The sequence below is a fragment of the Rhinatrema bivittatum genome, chromosome 2 (genome assembly GCF_901001135.1).
Source record: "Rhinatrema bivittatum chromosome 2, aRhiBiv1.1, whole genome shotgun sequence".
Classification (NCBI taxonomy): domain Eukaryota; kingdom Metazoa; phylum Chordata; class Amphibia; order Gymnophiona; family Rhinatrematidae; genus Rhinatrema; species Rhinatrema bivittatum.
The window spans coordinates 159,899,762-159,920,633 of NC_042616.1; the positions used below are offsets into that span (position 1 = coordinate 159,899,762).

At 44.8% G+C, this 20,872-nt stretch overlaps 1 protein-coding gene across 1 annotated transcript in view; it reads right to left on the reverse strand.

Annotated features, from left to right (window-relative positions):
- Window positions 1-8,278: 8,278 nt before the first annotated feature.
- NMT2 (N-myristoyltransferase 2) overlaps window positions 8,279-20,872 on the reverse strand; it is a 188,454-nt gene continuing 175,860 nt past the window's right edge. The window contains 1 exon segment of the mRNA XM_029588818.1: window positions 8,279-8,469. Coding sequence (XP_029444678.1) covers window positions 8,449-8,469 — 21 coding nt within the window. The 3' untranslated portion in view covers window positions 8,279-8,448.

The following is a 20,872-nucleotide window of genomic DNA, read 5'->3' on the forward strand; positions in this document are numbered from 1 at the left end:
CCATGTTGTTCATAATGTTCCAAGAGCAGGGATGGCAAACTCCAGTCCATGAGGGCTGCAAACAGGCCAGGTTTTCAGGATATCCACAATGAGCATGCATGAGAGAGCTTTGCATCCAGTGCATGCAGATCTTTCTCATGCATATTCAGGGTGGAAATCCTGAAAACCTGGCCATTTGCAGCCCTCACGGACTGGAGTTCGCCATCCCTAATCTACAGCTTTGGATTTTTCATAATTTATCTTCAGCCTAGCAAACCTGCTGAAGAGTGAGCAAGGCTGGTAATGATTGTGTGGAATGACTCAACTATATGAGCACATCATCCACAAAGGCAGCTAAGGTAAAGGTATTTCCATTTGAGGAAGAGCCTTGGATTTGGGAAGTAGCCAATTTCCTCAACAAGGGGTCGAGTGATAAGATATACAAAATTGGTAACAGGGCAACCTTATTGGACCCCTCTCTGAATCTGGAATGCTTTAGCAATCTGGTCATTAGCTACACTATGGGATGTAGGAGTTTGATAAAGAATGGAAATATTGTTTAAGATTGGACCCTGAAAACCAAATTTACAGAGGCCAGAGAACATATAGTCCCATGAAATCCCAAAGGCTTTTTCAGAGCCCAAGCCCACCACAAGAGTTGGGACTTGAGCTAAGCAAGCAGATTCAATTGCTGAAATGAGTCTGATAAAATGAGCTTCCACATTATGGCCTCTCACAAACCCAGTGTGATATGTGGAAACAATGGAGGGTACACCCTTACTCATCTGCTCTGCTGAGATGCATGCAGAGAATTTCAGATCACACTTTCATAGGGATATAGGTCTATATGATGATGCTAAGAGGGGGTCCTTCTCTGGTTTCAGGAGTACTGTTATAAAAGCTTTATTGAAGCCAGAAGGAAACATCCTTTTGACAGGCATCTGGGGGAGAAAGTAAGGGCCCTGCAAGTTGAGAGCATAGTAATTTGTAAAAATCAATTGTGTACCCACCTGGGCCAGGAGCCTTGTGGGATTTGGTTGGTTTTATCACTGTCAAAACTTCAGTTTCTGCTAGTGGGCCATTTAAATAATCTGAGAAGCCATTAGCTGAGGTAACCGGAGGTCCTCGAAGAACAGGTTTTCATTAGTGGATGTACCCTTCCTGTTCTCAGTGTCCAGGAAAACACCAGCGTTTAGGAGGGGATTTTTCCATGGAAAACAAATTATCTGTCCACAGTGGGCATGATCTGTGTTCACAAATGATGGAGCCTATATCAGCAGAGTCTACCCTGGAAAAAATATCCCTGCAAAGGAGACTGTAATCAATACTGGATAGGATAAGATGAGCTCGAGATCCATGCATCTGGGTGCAAAATCCACCCTATGTCAAGAAATTGTAATTTTTGACAAGTAGGTGCCTACCCCTGTATCCTTGATGTCCAAAAACCCTTAGGCAGTTTATCCAGTGGTGCCTAATGTATGCAATTGAAGACTCCTACCCATATCATGGCTCCCTGCCTATGGGTGAGCAGCAAGTTAATAACATTAGGGAAGAAGGTGTGGTCATAGGTATTGGGGCATATATATCACATAGCATTATAGGTTTGCCCTCCAGTTGCCCAAGCAACACCCATCTGTGTCTGTGAATTCTTGAATTAATGGGAAGGTTGTATGTCTGTTCACCAAAATGGCCACACCTCCTTTCTTACCCATTGCTAGTGAAAAATAGCAGGCTACTACCCACTCTCTGCATAATTTCTTACCTTCAAGTACATTTAAATGTGGCTCCTGAAGACATGTGAAATTTACTTTATGCTTTTGAAGTGAATGAAATCTTTTTTCTTTTAATGGGCAAACCCAAAGCATCAACATTCCAAGAGAGAAATAAAATATGAGCAGAGCAGGTGAAAAACAGCAAGAAAGAGTGGAGGAGTTTGCCAGCCATACCTCCCCCTCATGGGTATAAAGTGTATAAACCACTTTTCCTGTAAACAAGTGTTGAAGACAAATAGCCTGTAACTGAGTTTCCCAAAGAATTTCATATAGGAGCAGAAGATTTAAAAAATCCCCCCTCCCCCAAACGGAACCCATAGACTCAGCGAGTCACTACGGGAGATCATGTATAAATGTGACTGGATGTCACATCCTGTCACCCAACAATGAAAAGTATGTTAACAGTGAACTGCTATTTTAGAGAAAGAAATATCACTTATTTACCACCTCACCCATTTTTTTCCAGCAATGGGGGGGGGGGAGTCATAAGTAGCCCATGTCCTTTCATAGAAGACCTTCAGCTTTGCCAGGCATTGGAGGGTAAAATGGATCTGTTTATTCATTAGTTCTCCACATGGAGGTGAGAAAGCCATTCTTACCGCTGAGACTTTTGGGCTAGTCAAACCAAGGCTCCTTAGAAGTGTAGATAAATATTACAAGCAGCGAGAAAAACTTATTTGTGTACATAATTCAATATTTAAAGACAACAGTTCTAGGCCATGGAGCAGAGGGATTGCGTACACCTAGCCGGTGCACCCTTTCAATTTCTAGAGTCCCTTCCAGTCCATGTAGGGCCAAAGGCGCCGGGATCTAGTCAAGGAGAAGTCCACACCACACACCCTACTCAACTGACTCAGGGCCTCCAATAAGCCAGAGATTGGATCAAGGAGATCTAGTTTCAAAATCTTCAATCTTCTCTACTTATTCTTTTAGGTATTTTTCCATCATGGTAATCTTTTGAGTAAGAGTAAGCACATCATCCGCTAGGACCAAGGTTTTTCCCTCAACTTGGTCAATTCACGGTGCACATTCCGAAAGTGAAGTCTGCAGAGCTGTAATTTGCATGGAAATACCTGTATATTTTATTGTCTAGGGCTGCTATGACCACTGTTTTAATTTCTGCGGTTTTGTGATATAGCGAGGTAGTGCTTCCAGTTTTAGTCCCAGAGACCGCTCCAAGGGATGACACCATCTTGCCATCCAAACCCCGAGGTTTCTCTTTATCCTTTCTTGCAGTTTTCGGCAGCATCAAGATTGGAGACTTCTGCATAAAAGATGTGATTGATATAGCCAGTTTTATTTAGTTGCTTGGTAGATCTCCAGAGCAATGTGATATAGTAGATTGTTGAGCATGTAGGGATGCAGCGCCCAGACACAACACAGCATGTAATCTCATCTCCCTTCCTAATAATTCCTAATATGTGTTTGCTTTTTTGACTGCTGCAGCACTCTGAGCCAATTACAATGTATTATCCACAATAATGCCTAGCTCTTTTTTTCTGGGTAGTAGCTCCTAATATGGAACCTAACATTGTGTAACTACAGCAAGGGTTATTTTTCCCTATATGCATCACCTAGCCTTTGTCCACATTAAATTTCATCTACCATTTGGATGCCCAATTTTCCAGTCCCACAAGGCCCTCCTGCAATTTATGACAATCAATTTGTAATTTAACTACTCTGCATAATTTTGTATCATATGCAAATTTGATTTCACTCACCATATTCCTTTCCCGATCATTTATAAATATATTAAAAAGCACCAGTCCAGAATCCTGAGGCACTCCACTGTTAACCCTTTTCCACTGAGAAAATTTACCATTTAATCCTGCTTCCTGTCTTTTAACCAGTTTGTAAGAACATACAAACATGCCATACTGGATCAGACCAAGGGTCCAATCAAGCCCAGCATCCTGGCTCCAAGCCAGGCCATAAGAACCTGGCAAGTTCCCAAAAACTAAGTCTATCCTATGTTACTGTTGCTAGTAATAGCAGTGTCTATTTTTTAAGCCAACTTAATTAATAGTAGGTAATGGACTTCTCCAAGAACTTATTCAATCCTTTTTTAAACCCAGCTACACTAACCACATCCTCTGGCAACAAATTCCAGAGCTTTATTGAGCACTGAATGAAAAAGAACTTTCTCAGATTAGTTTTAAACGTGCCCCATGCTAACTTCATGGAGTGCCCCCTAGTTCTATTATCTGAAAGAGTAAATAACTGAGTCACAATTACCTGTTCTAGACCTCTTATGCTTTTAACCACCTCTATCATATTCCACCCCCAGCCATCTCTTCTCCAAGCTGAAAAGTTCTACCCTTTTTAATTTTTCCTCATAGGGGAGTTGGTCCATCCCCTTTATGATGCTGGTCACCCTTTTCTGTACCTTCTCCATCGCACCTATATCTTTTTTGAGATGCGGCAACCAGAATTATACACAGTATTCAAGGTGCAGTCTCACCAGGGAGCGATACATTTTCCATTTTATTCACCATTCCCTTTCTAATAATTCCCAACATTCTGTCTGCTTTTTTGACTGCCACAGCACACTGAACTGATGATTTCAATGTGTTATCCACTACGACACCTAGATCTCTTTCTTGGGTAGTAGCACCTAATATGGAACCTAACATTGTGTAATTATAGCATGGGTTATTTTTCCCTATATGCATCACCTTGCACTTATCCACATTAAATTTCATCTGCCATATGGATGCCCAATTTTCCAGTCTCACAAGGTCTTCCTGCAATTTATCACAATCTGCTTGTGATTTAACCACTCTGAATAATTTTGCATCATCTGCAAATTTGATTACCTCATGCATTGTATTTCTTTCCAGATTATTTATAAATATATTGAAAAGTAAGGGTCCCAATACAGATTCTTGAGGCACCCACTGTTTACCCTTTTCCACTGAGAAAATTGTCCATTTAATCCTACTCTCTGTTTCCTGTCTTTTAGCCAGTTTGTAATCCACAAAAGGACTTCGCCACCTCTCACATGATTTTTTAGTTTTCTTAGAAGCCACTTCTAAGGGACTTTGTCAAACACCTTATGAAAATCCAAACACACTACACCTACTAGCTCACCTTTATGCACATGTTTATTTAACCGCTTTTCAGAGTATGCATTTCTTCTCTAAAATTTGCTTATTCTAGTTTTTCAGTTTTGCATTACCTGCAGAGGTCATTGTGGGGTTTCCATTTCAGTTTTTGTTTCCACATTTGTAAGTTGTGGTCTTTTATTTTATATTCAGTGAAAGCAGGTCTGTCTGTGTTTATGTAACTGAGATGAGGTATTCACAAGCCTGCAAGGAGGTGTAGGAGTCTTATTTGTTGTACTCTCTCAATATTATATTGCACTGATAGTGAACTCCTGCCTTTTCATAGGTAGGGCTGGTGCTGTTTCATTTCTTGGAGGTAGTGCTGCTGTAGTATGGGAGGTTTGATTGATATATACAGAGTGGGCTTTTTCCTTCCGGTTTTGTATTTTATAATGCACCTACGAGGAGAGGGAGTTTGTGAAGCTGTTATTGCAATGAAACCAGACTATCTTTTTTGCATGGTTAGTTGTACAAGGGAAAGGCTTTGGTTCTGCTCCACACCCATTCCTGTTGATGCAGAGCATATGCTTATATCTACTCCCAAGATGGTTTGGGTTCAGTGTGTCACGCATGTGAGCATCAGCTCTCAGGTGCTCTAGTGGAGGCAGGGGGAGACAGAATGCCTTAGGCCTACCTGGCCATCCACGCAGCAGATAGAAAGTATACGGGGATCATTATGTCCCTTTAGAGCTGAAGCTCGACCAGCAGCTAGGGAAGTAGGCTACTTTTTTTTTTTTTCCTCTCTACCTTCTAAACATTTGACTTTTAAAATCTAAAGCCTTAACTGATAAGTAGTTTTTAGTGGCATCTTAGCTTTCATAAATAGTGCTTCTTGAACAAATATGAAACCAGTGCATAAGCTCTCTGCACTTGGTACACTGCTATGACTGGGAGCAGGCTACACTCCATTTCCCTGACTCTTAAGAGGTAGACCAAACAAACACTCAGGGACAGAGCCGATTTGAATCTAAAGGTGGGACTAGACATACAGATGCAGTTCTGTCAACCTGACTTAAGGGAAATCTTCATTTAATTCTTTCTTGGGCATCCTCTATTGTAATTAGAAAACTAAACTGAATCAAGTACATGACATACCTTATCAAACAAAGTGATGAGATTTTATAGATACCCAAATGACAGCTAGAGAGCATTTTCCAAATGCAAGGCTCTACTGCTATATAAATAGAAAGAGCTGAGGGTTATTATCAGACATATCTTCATGGGGTTCAATTTCTGTCTGTGTATAGGTATAGTAGGACTAGGGCTTAGCACTCTACCCCAACCAGACCTATAGCTGGGAACACCTCAGCTCTTGCACATGTGCCTCCTACCTATGGCCATGAATTTGCTAGCATGTACAAATCAAGTTATAAAGCCCTGTCCAAAATGCTTTTTTCCATTATAAGCAATTGCTATTTTATTCAGTTCAGTTTAGCACTTATGTTCATTTTCATTGATGGTTTTAGAAAAATTCTACAGGATGAAGTAGGTCACAGAGTATGAAAATTTATAAATATGCTGCTAGAGTTGCTTTTGTATCAATTGTACTTTCACAATATGTTGTGAGCCATGCTGAGTCTTTTTGTGGAAGAGGGCACCATAGAACTTGAAAGTGTCATGTAAAATGACATCAGACTAAGTTCAAACTATACTAACATTTCCTGATATCCTAAAAATCCACATCAATTAACCTGCATTCCATATGATTATTCAGATGTCTAGGGACACAGATACAAGCAAGCAGCACTAAACTATTTTTGTATCTTATTTACTTCAGTGTCTGAAGTGACTGCTACGTCAACTGTACTTTGTCAAAGATTTCCATAGCAGAGTATGGCAAGTATTTCTTATATTTCAGACCTTTAGATTGGTTCAAAGTACATAAACAAAATATTTGAAATGGTAATCAAAATAAATTCACTCAAATTCCAGAAGGTTCCCTGCGCATGCTGACAAATGTGCATATCATTTTAAAACACAACATGGTCTGAAGATTATAAAATGAAGCAGAGGTACAAGACACCTTATTAACCAAAAAAAAAAAGAAAACCCCCAAAAAAACAATGTAAATGCATGGCTTGAAATTTGAAAGTACAAGGTGTTAACTGTGCATGTCAAATTCCCAAAAGAGACCCCCCCCCCCCCCCCCCCCCCCCCAGATTGTTAATTTGTAGAGAAGTATATTACTCTGTATCATTACCCTATAAAAAACTGCACCAGAGAAATAAATGCACCATCTAATTTTGATTGTAAGTTTCTCTTGTGAAAAAGGGGTGAATATATACACATGTATATTTTCTCCCACTCTGTACAGAATGCATGTACTGATACCACAGCATGTATATTTGTATAGGCTGAAATTCTTAATACTGTCTGCATGTAAACATAGTGACTCATGAAAATACAGAACAGAGGAAGAGTCATAGCAGCCACTACTCATTGTGCATTCACAAGCACACATGGGCAGGCAACTCATCCCGTTAAGACCAGCATGCTCACAGCTTTCAAGCTACATGGTGCACACATTGTTCTTTGCAATTACAGCAAGCACACAGGAGAATATTTTCTTTTGTACTTTCAAGATCCAGGCTTACTCTGGAAAAAATTCTATTCCTTCAATACATTACGAAATCTCATTTATAAATAAGATCTTTTCATCAGGACTACAAAATTTTCATAAGAAAGAAAATTCATAGAGTGAGAAAAGAATGCAGTTTTTGCACAAATTTTGATTCATTTCAAACCTGTGAGTACAATTCTCCATTTCAGATTTTCTATCATCTTAAGACTGACTATGATCAGGGACAGAAGGGAAATGCAGGTGCTCTGCTGTAACCGGTAAAATAAGTGCAATAGAAAATACATAATCATGCTGGCAGCATGAATGGAATGCCTGCACTCTACAGTGCAAATCAACCCACTGATCTAGCACAGATCAGACTAAATCTTTATAGTGTACTAGAGTGGTAGCACTGCTGATGCAGAAAGTTTTAAACAAAATGTAGTAGTTAAATCAGCACATTACTACCCCCCACAGTTACATAAACAATTCAAGTCTTCCCCTTTCACTTTAATTTTGATAGTACTGTACTCTTTGAAATTTTTCTCTTCCAACACAATATTGACGCTAAGTGAATAAGCCATAAACACAGGTTTGGTTCCTTCATTCGGTTACACTGACATATAACACCACTTAAACAGAAGTGCAGCAGTTCATCACCAGATCTGCAGTTTCTCTCAAAATATCCACCACTGCAGTCAAGTCTGTAACAAAACAGGCAAGAGGCAGGAGAGAGATGCTCTCTTCCTCGGCAAGATGGCACCTCTCCATGTTTCTTGCTTGTAAATGTGAAAGGAATGGGCTATACACCACCAGTGAGGATGGATTTAGAACAATTCCATTTTACCCGACAGTCGATGCAAAATTGTACAGGTTTGATTTTTATTTTCTTCCATTATTTCAGGTTCACCAAATGATTTTTCAGTCTCATGCAGTTGTGCTTTTATGCATTATCTGAGCAGTTATTCCTGGAACACGAAAGCATAATCCCAACTTAACAGATGACCACAGAGCTCTAGAATGCAAGTAGAACTTACTGCAACACAAGGCCAACCTAAGGAAAGAGAGAAAATTTAGTAGCAGCATAAATACAAAGCCCATACATAAGAAAAGAGTATTTTAAAATGGGCTGAGTCAGGTCCTAAAACAGCTGTCTGAAGGAACACAGTAGCAATACACTTCCTCTACTGGTTAAAGAGCTGACTTTAAAGTCAATTAATTTTGGACTGTTTCTCAGCTGCTCCTCCCTATGGTTCTCTCCTGAATTCTTGGGAGCAGCCAGATTCAGAATAGTGCCACAATTCGCTTGTGAGCAGATTCATTCATGCTGGAATTGAGATATTAACTGTTATAATATGGATAAACTGCATGCAGGACAATTTAACAACTTTACAAAATGTTGCTGGGATACTGGTAGAAATGATGGCTATCAACCTCATTTTTGTGCTCAATGGGGAAATCTTTTGATAAATTGGGTCACATATCTTTCAGATATGATAGGGAGGGTTTTAAAAGTATCCAAAAAGGTATATCAGTAGTTCAGGAACTGTCATACTACCGGTATGAGATGTTAATCTTTTTAGATCTAAAACTACACATTTGTTTTCCTTTGGTCAAGCTGGTGCTCACCACCTTCTTTTCACTAGCATTGCTAAACAATTAAAAGCCTACATGACACAAGAAGTCACCGAGACTTCAGCATCTGCCATACTATGCTCCTTCAACAAGCAGACCATAAAGCCAGCATCTCTCAATGCATGCCATAGGCCTACCTCAAGCCAGCAGAATTTTTCCTTCTCCCTATGGCTTTCACTACTTTTCCTGATGCTTATCCCCTCTACAAACCACTGCAAGCATCAAGTCCACTGTCTACATTTTTCACCTACCCAGCCATTCTATCTTCTGCCCTGTCTAATGCGCTTGAGCTTCAAAATATTCCAATTCTCATCCAAGCCTTCATCTGTCTCCCAGACAGCATCTTATGCTCATCACTATCATCACACCTCTGCTCTCCACACTCTTCTCCATTTAGCTGGAGATATCAATCCCAATCCTGGCCCTTCAACCTTATCCCTAAAGCCCTCCTCCCTGCCTCTTTTCTCTAATACATTCCATGTGGAACGCCCGGTCTGGTTCTAGTAAGTTTTCCTACATTCATGACTGCTCTCATAGAATATACAAATGAAGGCAGAAAAGGACCAAACAGTCCATCCAGTCTGCCCAGCAAGCTTGTGGTAGCATCAAGTATCAGGCTAACTGGTTAAGGGTAGTAACAGCCGCATCAGCAAGTTATCCCCATTCTTATGTCTTCCTAGACCTTAAAATTTAGTATCATTGTTGGTTGCTATCCGAGTCTGATTCCCTTTTTTTTTTTTTTATTCCTTCCCCTCGCCATTAAAGCAAAGAATAATATTGGAGAAGAGAGCAGTATTGGAGTTGTAACAGTATGAAGACTTACTAGTTAAGGGTAGTAACCGCTACACAGCAAGTTACCCCATGCCCTTCCTTCATTTCCATCCTTTAGTCCTTAGGGATCCTGGAGCTATCGCAATGTGGGTGTACGCGTCCTGGGGGTCCAGAGAGCAGAGCCAGTCTCCTCTTTGTAGAAGAGGTAGAAGCGAGCTCAAGGTTACCATCTTGAACTTTTCCTGCTGGAGGTACTTGTTGAGGGCACGTAGGTCCAGAATTGGGCGAAGCCCCCCGGATTTTTGGGGGATCAAAAAGTATCGGGAATAGAACCCTAGGCCTTGTTGTAAAAGAGGGACGGGTTCGATTGCCCTTAACTGGAGAAGAAGGGAAACCTCCTGCTCCAGAAGGACAGAGTGGTCGGTTACTCTCCACACTTGTAGAGGTGGTGATTCCGGTGGAAGAGCAAGAAAGTTCAGGTGGTAACCTTGAGCAATGATTGCTAGCACCCATTGGTCGGTTGTGATTGATTGCCACATGCCATGAAAGTGGCACAATCGACCTCCCAATGGTATGCCTGGCAGAGGAATCAGGCTACTGCTCTCGAAGGGAAAGTCAAAAACCTGAAGCAGGCCCCGGCTGGGGAGCTGCTTGCGGCTTTTGCTTCTGGGGCTGGCGAGGCTGAGATTTTTGATAAGGCCTCGTAACTCGGGACCTTGTTGATGGAGGATAGTACTTCCTTGGGTGGAAGAATGACTTCTTAGAGTCCTTCTTGAAGGGCTGTCTAGAAGGGAAGTCAGAAGGTATCGATGAGAGCTGTTTGAGGGTCTCATGATGGTCCTTTAATTCAGCCACTATTTGCTGAATCTGTTCACCGAACAGATTATCTCCTATACAGGGCAGGTTAGAGAGCCTGTCTTGTACTTCTGGGTGAAGGTCAGAAGACTTGAGCCAGGCCCAGCATCTTGCCGAAATGGCAGTTGCAGACACTCTAGTGGAGATGTCAAAGATATCATAAGCTGTTCTTATCTCATGCTTTCCTGCCTCAAACCCCTTGTTGACAAGGGTTTGAAGATGTTCTTGAAATTGGTCAGGCAGGGTTTCAGAGAAGTCCTGTATTTGCTTGAAAATGACCCTGTTGTATTGGGTCATGTACAGCTGGTAAGAAGCAATCCTGGAGATGAGCATGGCCCCTTGGAACACTCGACGACCAATATTGTCGAGGGAGGGGTAGAGGAGTGTGGTTTTGTCCTTTTTGCTTTCTTTTGAGCCGATTCCACCACAACTGAGCGGTGGTCGAGCTGAGATTTTTGAAAGCCAGGGGCTGACTGTACCAGATAAGTAGTATCAGCCTTTCTGTGTACTGGGGCAATGGATCCAGGGTTTTCCCAGTTCTTTTTGAGGAGGTCAAGAAGAACTTGATGAATGGGAATAGAAGTGATCACTTTAGGGGCATCCAGGAATTGGAGAAGCTCATTCATTTGGTGCCTATCATCTTGCTCCCTCTGAAGCTGGAAAGGGACCAATTCTGACATTTCCTTCATAAAATTAATGAAAGAGAGGTCGTCTGGAGGAGAACGCTTTCTACTTTCAGTAGGAGAAGGAGGTGAAGGTAAATCATTGGTGTCTGTGGAAGTATCATCACCCCAGGTGTCATAAGGATCAGCAGGCTGACCTGTAGGATGAGAAGGGGGTTGGATACCCGAAGGGCCCGGCTGAGGCTCCGAGAAAATCGAAGGAATCACCGGGGGGCACTGTGGATGCCCTGGGGGGCATCGGTGCCGGCATCGAAGGCGCCGATGTGCGTATCGCTCCCGATGAATGAATTGGTGGCGAGGGACGACATGGCATCGATGGCTGAGGCAATACCCCCGAAGGAGGAATGCGAAACGGTGTTTCTCCTTCCGATGAAGCTGTCATCGGGGAGCGCACCGGGGCCATCGGAGACCCGGGAATTACCGGTGGAAGGGCAGTCATGAGCACCTCCATCCGGGATAGCAGCGGTGCCAGCGCTTCTGGAATCGGGTCGGTGACCGGTTCCACTCTCAGTGCCGGTGTCTGAGGGACCTGGAGTCATTGCATTGCCTTGTCGATGGCCTCCTGGACCAGCCGGTCCATCCAGTTCTTCCCGGAGACCTGGGGCAATCAGCTCCGGCTCCGTGACGGAAGAGGGAGGCTGAGGCACAGTCGGAGGGACCACCTTTACAGGCGGAATCGCGACTCCCAAACCCCGATCGGGTGAGGGTGGCCTCAATGTCCCGGTTGCAGGAGCAGTCTGTGCCATTCCTGGACGGGGCTTTTTCGATGGTGGCTCAGACGGTGGCGAGGTCGATGATTTCGCTCCCTCGACAGTCCGAGACTTACGATGCTGATGTTTCTCCCTTCGATCCCCTCGATCTTGAGGGGGAGAAACAGGAGTCGATGGCGTGAAGACGTCGATGGCAGGAGGTCACCAGACGGTTGTCGATGGTGGTGTGACTTAGACGGTGCCGGTTCCAATGACGTTGATGCGATGGACGGCGTCGGGGTGTGAGCACGGAAAAGGAGTCCCATCTTCTCCATTCTGGCTTTGGACCTTTTGGTGTTATGAGGGCACATTTGGTGCAAGTCGGGACATCATGCTCACGGCCTAAACACATTACACAGACTCCATGAGGGTCTGTGATAGACATGGTGCGAGTATAGTCCGGGCACAGACGAAAACCCGACGCCATGGCCATAGAAAAAAATCAAGCCGCGGTACAGTCGATGGCCAGTAGGCCACGAGGGCCAAACTCGACGGTAATAGACGAAAAACGGGAAAAACTTACCGGAGTACCGCGGCCTGAGAAAAGTTAGAGGAGGGACCCCTGTGGGGCAAAATAATTTTAAATAAGTCCGTGAGGAAAATTCCTGTCAGGAATCTCTTCAGAGCTCCTAGACCGCGAGGCTACTGATGCACGGAAAAAAGAAGACTGAAGGGGGACCCCTGCTGGCTGCAGGGTTAGTGATTGGGCTCCATCCTGATGATGTCACCCATGTGTGAGGACTACCATCCTGCTTATCCTGTGAGAACCCATGCTACTGAAGCAATTAATAGCAGTGGCTATTCCCTAAGTAAACTTGATTAATAGCTGTTAATGGACTTCTCCTCCAAGAACTTATCCAAACCTTTTTTGAACCCAGCTACACTAACTGCACTAACCACATCCTCTGGCAACAAATTCCAGAGCTTTATTGTGCGTTGAGTGAAAAAGAATTTTCTCCGATTGGTCTTAAATGTGCTACTTGCTAACTTCATGGAATGCCCCCTTGTCCTTCTATTATTCGAAAGTATAAATAACGGAATCACATCTACTCGTTCAAGACCTCTCATGATCTTAATGACCTCTATCATATCCCCCCTCAGTAGTCTCTTCTCCAAGCTGAACAGCCCTTTCAAATGATAAAGTGAGAAAAATGGTTAGGAAAAAAATGAAAGGAACAGCTGCCATAGTTAAGAATTTACAGCAGGCATGGACCTAGTTTAAAAATACCATTTTGGAAGCCCAGACCAGATTTATTCCACGCATTGCAAAAAGGTAGAAAGAACGCTGTATGACTACCAGTATGATTAAACGTTGAGGTGAAAGAGGCTATTATAGCTAAGAGAATATCTTTCAAAAAATGGAAAAGGAATGCAAATGAAGAAAACAGGAAATAGCATAAGCACCGATAAATTAGATGCAAAGCATTAATAAATAAGGCAAAGACAGAATTTGAAAAGAAGCTTGCCATGGAAACAAAAACTCATAAAACCTTTTTCAGGTACATTTGAAGCAGAAAGCCTGCGAGGGAGTCAGTTGGACCATTAGATGATCAAGAGGTAAAGGAGCATCTAGGGAAGACAAGGCCATAGCAGAGAAACTAAATTAATTCTTTGCTTCAGTCTTTACTGAAGAAGATATAAGGGAGATACCCATGCCATGAATGGTATTTAAAAGCGATTATTCAGAGGAACTGAAACAAATCTTGGTGAACCATGAAGATATAAGGCGGCAAATTGACAAGCTAAAGAATAGCAAGTCACCTGGACCACATGGTATACATCACAGTGTGATGAAAGAACTGAAAAATGAAATTGCAGACATACTATTAGTAATTTGTAAACTATCTTTAGAATCATCTACTGTACCTGAAGATTGGAGGTTTGCCAACGTATATCAAATTTTATAAAAGGTTCCAGGGTGATCCAGGAAATTACCGTCCAGTGAGATTGATATCTATGCCAGGCAAAATGGTAGCAACTATCATGAAGAACAAAATTACTGAACAGATAGATAGTCATAGTTTAATGGAAAAATGCCAGCATGGATTTAGCCAAGGGATGTCTTGCCTTACCAATCTGCAATATTTTTTTTGAAGGTGTAAATAAAAGTGGATAAAGGTGAGCCAATTGATATAGTGTATCTAAATTTCCAGAAAGCATTTGACAAAGTCCGTCATGGGAGAATTCTGAGGAAGTTAAAAAGTCATGGGATAGAAAGTAATGTCCTATTGTGTATTGGGAAATGGTAAAAAGACAGAAAACAGAGAATAAGGCTAAATGGTTAATCTTAATAGAGAAGGGCGAATAGATGAGTACCCCAGGGATCTATTCTGGGACCACTGATTTTTAACATACTTATAATTGACCTGGAAATGAGAACAATAGCGAGGTGATCAAATTTGCCGATGACACAAAATTATTCAACATTGTTAATTCTCAAGAGGGTTGTGAGAAATTGCAAGATAACCTTGCAAGTCTGGGCATGCAAATGGAAGATGGCATTTAATGTGGCCAAGTGCAAGATGATGCACACAGGAAAGAGCAATCTAAAGTATAGCTACATAATGCAAGATTCCATATTAAGAGTCACCACTCAGGAGAAGAATCTAGGCATCATCGTGGATATGTTGTTGAAATCTTCCGCTCAGTGTGCAGCAGAAGCTTAGAAAGCAAATAGAATGCTAGGAATTATTAGGAAAGGAATAGACAATAAAAAAGAAAATATATTGCTTCTGCATTGCTCTATGGTGCAACCACAGCTTGAGTAGTGTGTGTAATTTTGGTCACTGTATCTCAGAAAAAGACAGCATAATTAGAAAAGGTACAGAGAAAGGCAAACAAAATGATAAAAGGGATGGAATGATTCTCCTATGAGGAAATGTTAAAAAGGTTAGGGCTTTTCAGCTTGGAGAAGAGATGGCAGAGGGGAGATATGATAGGTGTTTATAAAATAATGAGCAGAATGAAACAGGTAAATGCAAATAGATTGCTTACTCTTTCAAAAGGTATAAAAACTAGGGCACATGCAATGAAGTTACTAAGTAGCACATTTAAAGTAAACAAGAAAACATTTTTTTTTTGCTCAACACATAATTAAGCATTGGAATTTGTTGCCAGAAAATATGGTGAAAACTGTTAGTATAGCTGGGTTTAAAAAAGTTTGCACATGTTCCTGGAGGAAGAGTCCATAAACCATTATCAAGATGGACTTGGGGAAATCCAATGCTTATCTCTGGGATAAGCAGAATGAAGTCTATTTACCATTTGGGATCCTACCAGGTGCTTGCGACCTGGATTGGCCACTGTTGAAAACAGGATATTGGGCTTGTTGGACCTTTGTTCTGAACTAGTATGGCAATTCTTATATTCTCATAAGAAAGAGAATTGTCATCAGCTAATTAGGATGACTTAGTCATCCATCTATTCTATAAAGATGAGTGTTTCTCTCATATCTCAGGTGGTCAGTTTTCTTAGGATGATAGATTCTAAGGTGGAAGAGGTCCTGGTACGGCAGTCTATACTGCAGGGAGTTCATAAGCTGACAAGAGCCTTTGTTGCTAATCACAAGTAGGAGAAATGTTACTGTGTGGGAATCCCCTGAGAGTGAGACTTTAAATGAGCATTTTTCCTCTCCTTCCTGTTTTCCAAAGTCTTTTTCAGATGCTTCAGGTAGATGTCCTTATTTTGGTAGTTACCCACAAAATTACAATTCCTGTAGGATGAGTACTTTTCTCAAAGATCTCCAGGACAGAAAGATTGGGTTACTGATGAAGCATGCTTTCTCTTCCACTGCTGTATCAGTATAAATTAACATCTGTGGAAATTATGTAACTCCAGTGCTCTTGTGCTGAGTGCAGCAGCTCCCAGAATGTCATGATATGGCATGGCTAGAGCAGGCCCCTCAAAGTGACCTACTAAAGGCTGCACAAATATGATGTGCCAGCGATGTCTCGATGGTACGCACTGACGGCACAGAGATGGACCCTGACTGAGCTGGTTTGAAGCCCAGACTCGGCAAGGTGCCACAAGTAGTCCCAACAGCTGGGGAAGGAGGCATGAGAATGGATCTAAGCGTTGCCCCGCACACCAGATGGAGAATCTGCTCGTGGAAGGTTTCCTAGAAGCCACCAGCACCTTGGAGATACTGTCCGAGAGGCCAGGGGTTAAAGTACTAGCCGCTCAACATCCAAGCCATCAGGGCCAGCACCCAGAGATTCGTATGGCAAAGGGTGCCCTGGTTCTGCGTGATCAGATCGGGCACGGTCCCCAGCCGGATGGAGGGCCTGATTGACAGGTCCCGCAGTAGAGGGAACCAGGCCTGTTGGGGCCTGGATCATGGTCCCTCTGTCCTATTGAAGCTTCAGCAGGGTCTTCAGGAGAAGTGGGAGAGGAGGGTACACATACAGCAGACCTCTCCCCCAGTGGAGGGAGAAGGCATCGCAGGCAAGATGCTAGTCCCCCGATGACAGGGAGCAGAACCTGCTCACCGTGGGATTATGTGGTGAGGCGAAGAGTCCACAGCTAGTGTCCCCCACCAAAGAACAGTTTGGTTGCTATCTCCGGGTTGAGGGACCATTCATGCAGCTGGAAGGAGGGACTCAGCCGGTCCACCAGCACGTTAAGAGTCCTACGAAGATATGTCGCACACAATGACATCCCCTGCGACAGGGCCCAGGTGCATACTTGTACCGTCTCGTGACAGATGAGGAACTTGCCCGTGCCTCCCTGTTTGTTGATATACTACATTGCCACCTGGTTGTCTGTCCGGATCAGGACTGCTTTGTGCGACAACTGGTCTCTGAACACCCATACGGTGTAATGGGTCGCCCAAAACTCCTGAAAGTTTATTTGACAGCGGGCATCATGAGTGGTCCAGAGACCCTGCGTGTGAAGGCCATCCAGATGGGCTCCCCTGCCCTGAGGAGAGGCATTGAGGAGCAGCAGATTGGAAGGGAATGCCCCGCTCTAAATTGGAGAAGTGTTCCCACTAGGACAGAGATGCCTGCAGAGGTTCCGTGACTGCAATGCAAGTCTCGAGGTCCTGACAGACCTGTCGCCACTGTGACCGCAAGGACCATTGAGACCTCCGCATGCACAAAACGGGTGAGAGGGGTAATATGGATGGAAGCTGCCATGTGGCCCAGCAAACGGAGCAGAAGACAGGCAGTCACCTGCCGGTTGCTGTGGATGACAGCTGCCTACGAGGCGAGGGCAAGAGCCTGATCGCGTGTTAAAAATGCCTTCGCCTGCACCATGTCCAGTCTGGCACCTATGAAGTCCAGCTGAGGAGACAGGCAGAGGTGAGACTTTGGGTAGTTGATCACGAACCCTAAAGCTTGTAGAACCTGCACTGCCAGGGCTAGAACACTCAGCACCCCTGCGCAGGTATCGCTCTTGATTAACCAGTCGTCTAGGTAAGGTAAGACATGCACCATACAACACCTGAGATATGCAGCCACCACAGTCAGGCATTTGGTGAAGACGCGATGGTTGAGGCCAACCCAAAAGGCAGCACCTTGTACTGACAGTGAGCCTTCCCCCACCAGGAAGCAGAGGTATTTTCTATGGCCGGGGAAAATGGCTAATTGAGCGTAAGCTTCCTTCAGATCGAGGGAGCAGAGCCAGTCTCCTATTTTGAGGGGGAATCAGTGTACCCAGAGAGACCATTTTGAACTTCGGAGAGTTCCGATTGAAGTATGACCTTCTGGGTGGACGAACCCCACGATGGACATGGGGGATAGGTCCCTGGGAGCAGACTGAAGTTGAGACTGTACCCATGACGGATTATGCTAAGGATCCATTGGTCCGAAGTGACATCCTCCCAGTGATGGGCAAAGCCAAGGATCCTTCCTCCCACTAGGGGATCTGTTGTCAGGGGTGTGTTCGACTGATTCGTGCTCCCTTGCTGCCAGTCAAAAGCTTGTAGCTGGGGCTTGCTGGGGCCTAAGCGCTTGCTGCTGGCGGGAGCAGCCCCTGGAGTAGTGCGTGGCGTGCGAGCCTAGGAGTCCGGAGGATAATACTTCCTCTGCCTATAGAAGGGTTTGAGGATTTCGTGGCCGAGAACGAGTATCGGAAGCACTAGTGGAGGAGCTGTTGAAGGGTGTTGTGATGGTCCTTCAATTGCGCTACTACATCTCTGAACTTATCCCCAAAGAGATTGTCACCTGTGCAGCAGAGGTTAGCTAGCTTCTCCTGTACCCCTGGGCGGAGGTCAGAAGCTCTGAGCCAAGCCATCCTACAGGCACTGATGCCCACTCTCAGCGACACAGGCAGTTATCTTGTTGTTGCTGAGGCAGACCCTCTGCAAGGTCCTGGACTCGCTTCCAGAGGTTTCGGCTGTACTGAGTCATGAATAGCTGGGTAGGAGGCAATAGGGGCGACCAGCATAGCGCCCTGAAAGACCTTCCTGCCCAAGGCAACAAGCTCCTTATGTTCTCCCCCAGGGGGGCAGAAGCATGGGTACGGGAGCGCCTGGCTTTTTTTTTTTGAGGCGGACTCCCTCAACCACCGACAGGTGGGTGAGGTGTCGCTTCTCAAATCCCATGGCTTGCTGCACCAAATAGGTGGCATCTGCCTTCCTACTGACAGAGGAAATAGAGATCGGGTGCTCCCACATCCGAAGGAGGAGAGGTCCTTGAAGATGTCATGGATGGGAACCGCCATGATCTCCTTAGGGCAGGGGTCGGGAACCTTTTTGGCTGAGAGAGCCATGAACGCCACATATTTTAAAATGTAATTCCGTGAGAGCCATACTAACTACAACCCCCCACCCTCCTGACACTCCCAAGACCTACCAAATTAATTTACTACAACCCCCTTCTCTCCTGACGCCCCCAAGACCTGCCAAATTAATTTACTACAACCCCCCATCCTCCTAACCCGCCCCCCCCCCCCCCAAGACCTGCCGGGGGTCCGGGAGCGATCTCCTGGACTTGGGCTGTCGGCTGCCAGTAGTCAAAATGGCGCCAACAGCCCTTTGCCCTCACTATGTCACTGGGGTCAACCAATGGTGGCGGTAGCCCCTGTGACATAGTAAGGGCAAAGGGCCATGGACGCCATTTTGACTACTGGCAGCCGACAGCCCAAATCCAGGAGATCGCTCCCGGACCGCTCCTGGACCCCCGCTGGACCACCAGGGACTTTTGGCAGGTCTTGGGGGGGTCAGGAGGATGGGGGATTTTGTTAGATTTTTACTTTTTTATTAAAGATTTGTCTGCGAGCCAGATGCAGCCATCAAAAGAGCCATATCTGGCTCCCGAGCCATAGGTTCCTGACCCCTGCCTTAGGGGCATCGAAGAACTGTAGTACTTCCAGCATCTTGTGACACGCATCCTCCTCCATGAGCAATTGGAAGGGGATAGCCTCGGCCATGGCCCTGACAAACCCTGCGAAGGACAGATCCTCAGGCGGGGAGGGCTCCGAGAAGGGGTTGTCAGAGTAGTCTGAGGAAGACTCCGTGGAGTCATTCCCCCCAATGGTCGTAAGGCCCTTCTTCCTCTCTAACCCTGAGCATCGCGGTCTGAACCCTGTGGTCCAGCTTCTCCTTAAAGTCCGGTGAGGCCAGGACTGAGGGAGGGGGATGAGGCGTCACAGGCTCTTCCTCGGGTCTCCGAGGTGGCACGGTGCCCAGCGCCGACATCGGTGGGAAATGCCTGGGACTCCTGGGGATATCGGAGGATGGGGCCTGCGACGGCCAGGATCGCTTCAGTGATGGTATGGCCACCGCCAGTACCATGCTGGAACCAGAGACATGCACTGACGACCGGTGGAGATTCTTGTGGGATCTCCCATGGTGCTTGGCCCAGTCTTTCCCTGGCGCCGAGGAGGCGGAGGACCCCAATGTTCGGGACACCGGTGAGATCATGGAGGATCTGTTATCGTCCCTGCAATCCTTGAAGAAGTTGAGAGAGGAACAGCGAGAGGGAGCGTATCCAAGGGCTCCCCGTGACCTCTCAGTGTTGAAGGGTCAGACACGGGTGTGGATGGAGCAGACTTGGAAGAACCGAAAAGCTTCTCCATCTTATCGAGACTTGCTCGACAGCCTTTGAGGGTCATCTGATCACACAGACGACACCCACGGTTGTGCAAGGCCCCCAGGCAGAGGATACAGACCTCATGCGGATCTGTGATGGTCTGCGGGCACTGACAAAAGCTGGATGCCATAAAAGCTACCCGGTGCACAGTCAACGACCAGCGGTCACAGTGAGGAGAGGTGTCAGGAATTGACTGCAAGGAGCAAAAAATAGCAATTTAACCTACCATGCCAAGGAGGCATAGACCATGAAGGGGGATCAGATGATGAAAAAACGGGAAACACACGATACTTTCGAGAAAACAAGACAAAGAGTGGAGCTCCACAAACTGCGAGGCAACTGCACCGCAGAAAAAAGAGAGACTGAAAGGGGACCTCATGTGGACATGCGGATAGTGGCATGCTGGGCATGCTCAGTGTGCTGGTCGAAGCTTCTAGAAACTTTGACAAAAGTTTTCCGTGCTGGGCTCCATTGGATGATGTCATCCACTTGTGAGGACTACCATCCTGCTTGTCCTAGGAGAAAAATAAATCCTGCATCATGGTTAAGAATATCCTCAGAATCTTACAACAAATGCCTGTTAAAATTTGTCACTGTCCATCAACATCCCTTATAAAAACTTTCTCCGACTATGGGAAAGGATATGCTTTATCTGATAAAAGCTAATTACATAATGTGATAATTGTGCCAGGTTTCTAAATCCTCAAATTTGCTTTCTGTTTCATGTTATA